The sequence below is a fragment of the Dama dama genome, chromosome 3 (genome assembly GCF_033118175.1).
Source record: "Dama dama isolate Ldn47 chromosome 3, ASM3311817v1, whole genome shotgun sequence".
Classification (NCBI taxonomy): Eukaryota; Metazoa; Chordata; class Mammalia; order Artiodactyla; family Cervidae; genus Dama; species Dama dama.
Genome location: NC_083683.1, coordinates 64,188,953 through 64,194,952, shown reverse-complemented (window position 1 = coordinate 64,194,952; position 6,000 = coordinate 64,188,953). Strand labels below are relative to the sequence as shown.

Genomic DNA, 6,000 nt, shown 5'->3' with positions numbered 1-6,000 from the left:
AACCTGAGATCAAAAATACTTGGAAAAAACAATTTCCAGAAGGTTTCAGAAAGCAAAACTTGAATTTGCTGTACTTGAGAACTATTTATATAGTGTTTACATTGTATTAGGTATTGTAAGTATTCTAGAAATCATTTAAAGTATGTGAGAGGATGTGCATGGATTGTATGCAAATACGATGCTATTTTATATAAGAAATGAGCATCCAAGGATTTTGGTATTGGGGTTGGGGGGGAGGTCCTGGAGCCAATCCCCTGTGGATACTAAGGGATGACTACTTCAGTAAAAATGATTTTAAAAATAGATGAGTGAGAGCTATTGTTCCTTTGACAAGTTCCCCTGTACAGTGGGAGAGATCATTGCGTATATTCCAATGATCTTTGAACTGATTGTTCAGAGTATACTGAATTGCATAGCATGATAGTTAAGAGCTTAGACAGGCTCGGGATCCAGATTCAGTAGGTTCAGATAGCAGTTACACCAGTAATTGGTTTTAGAACCTTTGACGAGTTAGGTGAGTTCTCTCTGCCCCAGTTTACCCATCTGTAAAATGGGGGGGATAATGGTAACTACATTATAACTAAGAATTCAGTAAGTTAAACATGAGAAAAGCTTACTGCAGCATCTGCTTATTGATAATAACTATTGTTTAGTTACTAGGTGGTGTCTGACTCTTGTGCCCCATGCTATTTTATATACGCTTTTTGTAACCTGCTAGGCTTCTCTGTCCATGGGATTTTCCCAGCCAAGAATACTGGAGTGTGGTGCCATTTCCTCCTCCAGGGGGTCTTCCCCACCCAGGGATCGAGCCCAGGTGTGCCGCATTTCAGGGAGATTCTTTACCTTCTGAGCTACCGGGGAAGCCCTAAAAAACAGGCTTAGGTTAAAAAACAAATTGTCTAAAGTCAGCTCATTTTAGTCGCTCAGTCGTGTCCGACACTGCAACCCCATGAACCGCAGCACATCAGCATTTAGGAAAAAGCGCTGGGACTGCAATCCAGGTCAGCTCCATTCGAGAGCCTCTGCTCTTAAACCACTCTGCCAGTTTCCTTCTTTCACGCCTGGCTCCTGTAGTTCTCACCTGGGAATGACTCCCGCCTTCCTCTTATCCCTCAGCAGCAGAAGTCTCTTTAGCCTCTAGCTGAGAAAGGCTGCAGTGTTGTCAGTGGGCCAGAGGGATCTCTAGGGGATAAGCTGCTTGAACTCTCAGAGGCACAAGTATTGCAGGGCACGTGATTTTAGCCCCTAGATTCTCCAATATTGTCATTTTCCAAAGCAAGAGTACTGGAGTGGGTTGCCATTTCCTTCTCTAGGGGATCTTCCCGATCCAGGGATCGAACCTCCGTCTCCCGCGTTGCAGGTAGACACTTTACCATCTGAGCCACCAGGGAAGCCCAAAATACCATCTAAAGAGCGGGAATTAAATGAGCTTGTTTACACTCGATAATCTGGCTCCCCTGCAGCCAATGTGGTCTCTAAAATACGTACGACTCTATCCCTGCAGCGATGGCCCCGCACGTGTCAGTATTCTGCACATCTGTGATTATTATATGTTTTCTAATCATCGGTCCCTATCTGTCTGCCCCACTATCGCTGCACTGGGGGACGCGGCAGAATTTGCCGCGTGGGAATCTGAATTCTTGCGCTCACCGCGCAGGGCTCTCCGGCTTTACCCTCTGAGTAAGCGGGAGACAGGCGGTGGATGTGGACTGGGTCGGACTCAGACACCCACCCAGCCTCCTGGCTCCTCGTCACAGAAAATCGCGGACCCAGCCGTGCGAGCAGCCTCGGCGGCGGAGGCTGAGGCCCAGGCCGGTCCGGCGGGAGTGCGCACGCGCACCCGCGCGCCGGCCGTCGGTCACGTGGCCTCTGTCCAGAGCTTGCGAAGCCGGAAGTGGCCTGAGGCGCAGGGAGGCCGCGGGAGCCCGCTGGCGGTGGAGCGGCGGAGACCGGGCGAGGTAAGCCGGGAAGGCTCGGGCGGAGGGGCTGCAGACGCGTGGGGCACGGGCTGCGGAGCCAGGCATGGCCCGCGAGAAGCAATCCCGCCCCCGTGGGAAACTGGGGTGCTGAGTCAGGGCGGAGGCGGGGCGGGCGACCCAAGGAGCCTAGCGGGACCCGAGGCCGAGCCCTCCCCGACCCTGGCTGGGCGGATACCGCCTCCCGGGTGTCCGGGGCGTGCGAAGCCGGCCGGAATGGTCGCGCGGGCCGGTGCGCTGCGTCTGGACTCCTCGCCCCATGGCCGGCCCTTTGACCCGGGCCCTCACGGGTCTGGTGTCTTTGGGCACCGAGAAAGAGGATGTATCCGTTACTGGGGTTGGGCCCTGGCCGCCCGGGCAGGCGCGCATCGATGCCCCTTTCCCTTGGAGTTAGACTGCCTGCTTTCTCCCGTCTTTCCGAGCGTGAATGCGGTCGTTTGATTTTTCAGATGGTTAAGAAGACATGTCATTAGGGTTTTAATGAAAACAGCAAGGGTTGGCTCACCGGAAGCTAGAAGCCGAAGACGTTTTTAATGTACATACATGTAATGCAAATTCCCAAACGTTTCCTTTGGGAAATGACTTACGAGTGTATTTTCCAGTCCGTTTTCCAGGTGTTTTCAATTGGTGTCCTCAAAACAAGTTCTCCCCAGTAATTGTCAGTGCGTAACCGAAGCCCGGCTTTTTTCTCTGTGGAACGCTGAATATTTTGTTTAATAAATGATTCACGTAGTGGTAGAGTTTAGAAATCCTGGAACTTTGTCCATATGCGGCGTCACCAAGCCGGTTTTCATCTATGGACAAATGGTAACTTTCATTTTGGACGGTATAAGGAAGTAGACTTAAGGCAGGATCACCAATCTCGTACTTGTTGAGTGCCTGCTTCTGTTGTGTCAACATTTCGGAAAGATTTATATAGCAAGCACCTTCTAGGTGTGCTGAGTCATGTTTTAGCAAGCTGTTGTTGTGGGGTAATTGGTAGATAGTTTGAAAAGGCATTTCCCCAATCATTGTGACACCGTAATTTAATATCTGCATATAGAGAGCACCGTATCTTAGCTGATCAATGTGTTTTATATTACCCATTGGATGTAAATAGGTAGCTAATGACATTATTTGTCAGTTATAGTTAGCTCAAGCAGCAAAGTTACATTAATTAGGGAAGCTTTTCATTCTTGAGAAATACTTGAAGATACTATTGAAAAGATATTTGAGAATTTTATTATATCAGTAGCTGATAAATGTGTATTCCATATTTTGAAAACAGAATCTTATTTTTACTGCTTATTTCCCATAAATTGCTGTATATAAAATTATTCATCTGAATTAGATGGGGGTAAAATTATATTCGTGTATCTTAATATATCAAAGATTGTTGAAGTTTGGACTCTGCCCATTCTTTGTGTTCTTAACCCTACTTGGAATATTGGCATTCATTAATTCATTCCTGAATATCTACTTCTAACTTACTGTGAAAGGATGTTAAGATTAAATGTGACATTACATCAGGTTTATATTGGCATGGTGGAACAAATGTTTATGCTATTTAGCATACCTCATTTTTACTCCATCATGGAGCACAAATATTCACAATATCCTTCTAGATACACAGCTTTACAATATTGAAGGACAAAGGTGGGGGTATTGTTTTTTTTTTTAATATACTTAATTTTTTTAGAGCAGTTTTAAGTTCACTGCAAAATTAAGCAAAAGGTACAGAGATTTTTCCATATACTTCTGCCTCTAAACGTACGTAGTCTCCCCTGCTTATTTTTTAAGACTTGTTAATATACGCTTCATATGTGTGTATTTATGTATTTAGAGATTGGAAAAACTATCCTTAAGTTAATTTCAGAATTTGTGACTGAAAGGTTTCCTTTGAATCCTGGTTGTCAGGCTCTGAGTAGATGAAATTTTAAATTAGGAAAGTGTTGTGTAGTGGCAACAATTGCTTTTGTTAGTGTTGCCTTGCACCTGAAAGAAACAAAGTTACTTTTTCCTATATTTCTGTTGTATTTTACCTTATTTTATTTAAGACACTTTAAAATATGATGCATCAGTGATTAATCTTTCAAAACATTTTAAGGAGGTAAATATCACTTTGATTGACAGAGAAAAAATTAGAAGGAAAATAGATATTTTTTTCAGCCCTGTGTATAAGTGAATTAAACTGAACATATAAGATGTCATTGGTTAAAGGTTTTTCAGAGCCCACGCAGCATGTTAGTCTTTAATATTGCTGGAAAGTTAGATTTTTATTGGACTGTTTGTACACTTCAATTTAGCAGTAAATTATAGGTGCTCTTTCTTGAGACTAAAAGTAGCTAACATTTGTTTCTTAAATGTATTATTCCCTTAAAACAAGCATGCAATTTTTTTTTCTTTTCTCTTAGTATAACAGGAGGATCGCCTGATTACACCGAGATGCAGAGCACTTCTAATCATCTGTGGCTTTTATCTGATATTTTAGGCCAAGGAGCTACTGCAAATGTCTTTCGTGGAAGACATAAGGTTGGTGCGGAGAGTTCTGTGAAAGCTCTGTATGTGCAGTTTTCTGAGATGTATGCTTACACGTGGTGGGTTTGATTATTTTGTCTAAAGAGAGTATGTGTTTTTGTGGTTATTTAAGGTATTGCTTGTGTCAGGCAGTGTTATCTACCTGGTGGTGGCAGAGGTCGTGTGCTGGGGAAAGGAGAAAACAGAAGGTTGTATGGAAAAAGGAACTAGGGAAAATTCATGTTGGCCTTTTTTTTGGTTCTTTGCTCCACCTGGTCCTCCTGCGGTAGAGAGTGAGCTCACTGACCGTTCAGTGCAGCGGTGATTTGGGGTAGGAGGCAGGAGAGGGAGGCGTGGTGAGGAGCAGATGGGAACTTTGGAGGGAAACCCACGGATGATTCTGCTGTGCTGTAGTAAGGCGTCCTTTCCCTGAAGTAAACCAACATTCTGCAGAGTAGATTGGTGTAAAGTGAAGGTACCAACAAGGAGCCCGGGTTTCAAAGGCTATATCTTGGTATGAGGTAATCAGAACGTGTTAGTGGCAGGGGAGAATAGACTAAAAGGGCTAATCTCAGAGGCATTTCAGGAGCCAAAAGGACTCTGTGTCAGCTTCTATACTGGAGAATGAAATGAAAGATAAAGTCATTTAAAAATGAAGAAAGTTAAAATCATTAAAATTCCTGTTCTGGGAAGGAAGCTGGAAAAATAATAGAATAAAAACATCCTTTTCTGTTGCAAATAATCAGTCACTAGTTTTTCAGCACTAAGAATTCAGCCCAGGAGCTCAAAACACTTTAGTAAGGAGGAGTTTCTATATATTTTTCTGTAGCCCTGAGACCACCAGTCGGTTCTGTCTGTGGCAGTGAAATAAGTATTCATAGACGGGTGCTATTTCCTCCGTGGGTCTTAGGGAGTGAATCGGAAGTGTCGTACCGTTTTTAGCTTTTTTTTCACCTCCAATTTCTAGAATTATCCACAGGTTCCGGTCCTTGATCAGATTGATAGTGATCAGCCTTGGATATATTCCTGTCCTCGAAATTGTTTTTGTTCTGTGCAGTGTGCCAAGAAGAGAAAATGGGTGGCAGCACTGAATTTTAGCAGTGAGACACATCTGACCCTCTGTCTTCCTGTGACCCAAATTAACTTATCAGACTTTAATAATCACCCGTATATGTCAAACACTATGAGTGGACCTAGTGATTTTAACCACAGATAAAGTACAGCTCCTGTGCATGAAGAGGTTTGGGTTTAGCAGCAAAGGTGGTATTGGAAGGAACGTAAATTAGAACCTGAGGGAATGACGGTAGTCAGTAGGGACAGGAACTGAGGGAGGCATATTTAAAGTGCCTGAGGCTAGAAAATGTCTCTATTGACCAGTGCCTTTCCTTACGTAGATATCCAGTGCCCTTCATGGTAGTACTTAGATTTAGTAGGTGGTATAAATGCTTGATGACTGAAAGAATAAATGAATGAATGAGGGCAAACTACGGTAGACTACCCTAACATGACCTGAAGTTCTGCAAAGGAA

At 44.0% G+C, this 6,000-nt stretch overlaps 1 protein-coding gene across 2 annotated transcripts in view; it reads left to right on the top strand.

Moving 5' to 3' along the window:
* The first annotated feature begins 1,884 nt into the window (after positions 1-1,884).
* Positions 1,885-6,000, top strand: part of TBK1 (TANK binding kinase 1) — a 43,414-nt gene continuing 39,298 nt past the window's right edge. Inside the window, exons 1-2 of one of the 2 annotated variants that reach the window (XM_061130829.1) lie at positions 1,885-1,958; positions 4,370-4,487. In XM_061130829.1, coding sequence (XP_060986812.1) covers positions 4,401-4,487 — 87 coding nt within the window. In that variant the 5' untranslated portion in view covers positions 1,885-1,958; positions 4,370-4,400. The remainder of the gene's footprint in view (positions 1,959-4,369; positions 4,488-6,000) is intronic. The other variant, XM_061130838.1, reaches the window with a different exon arrangement.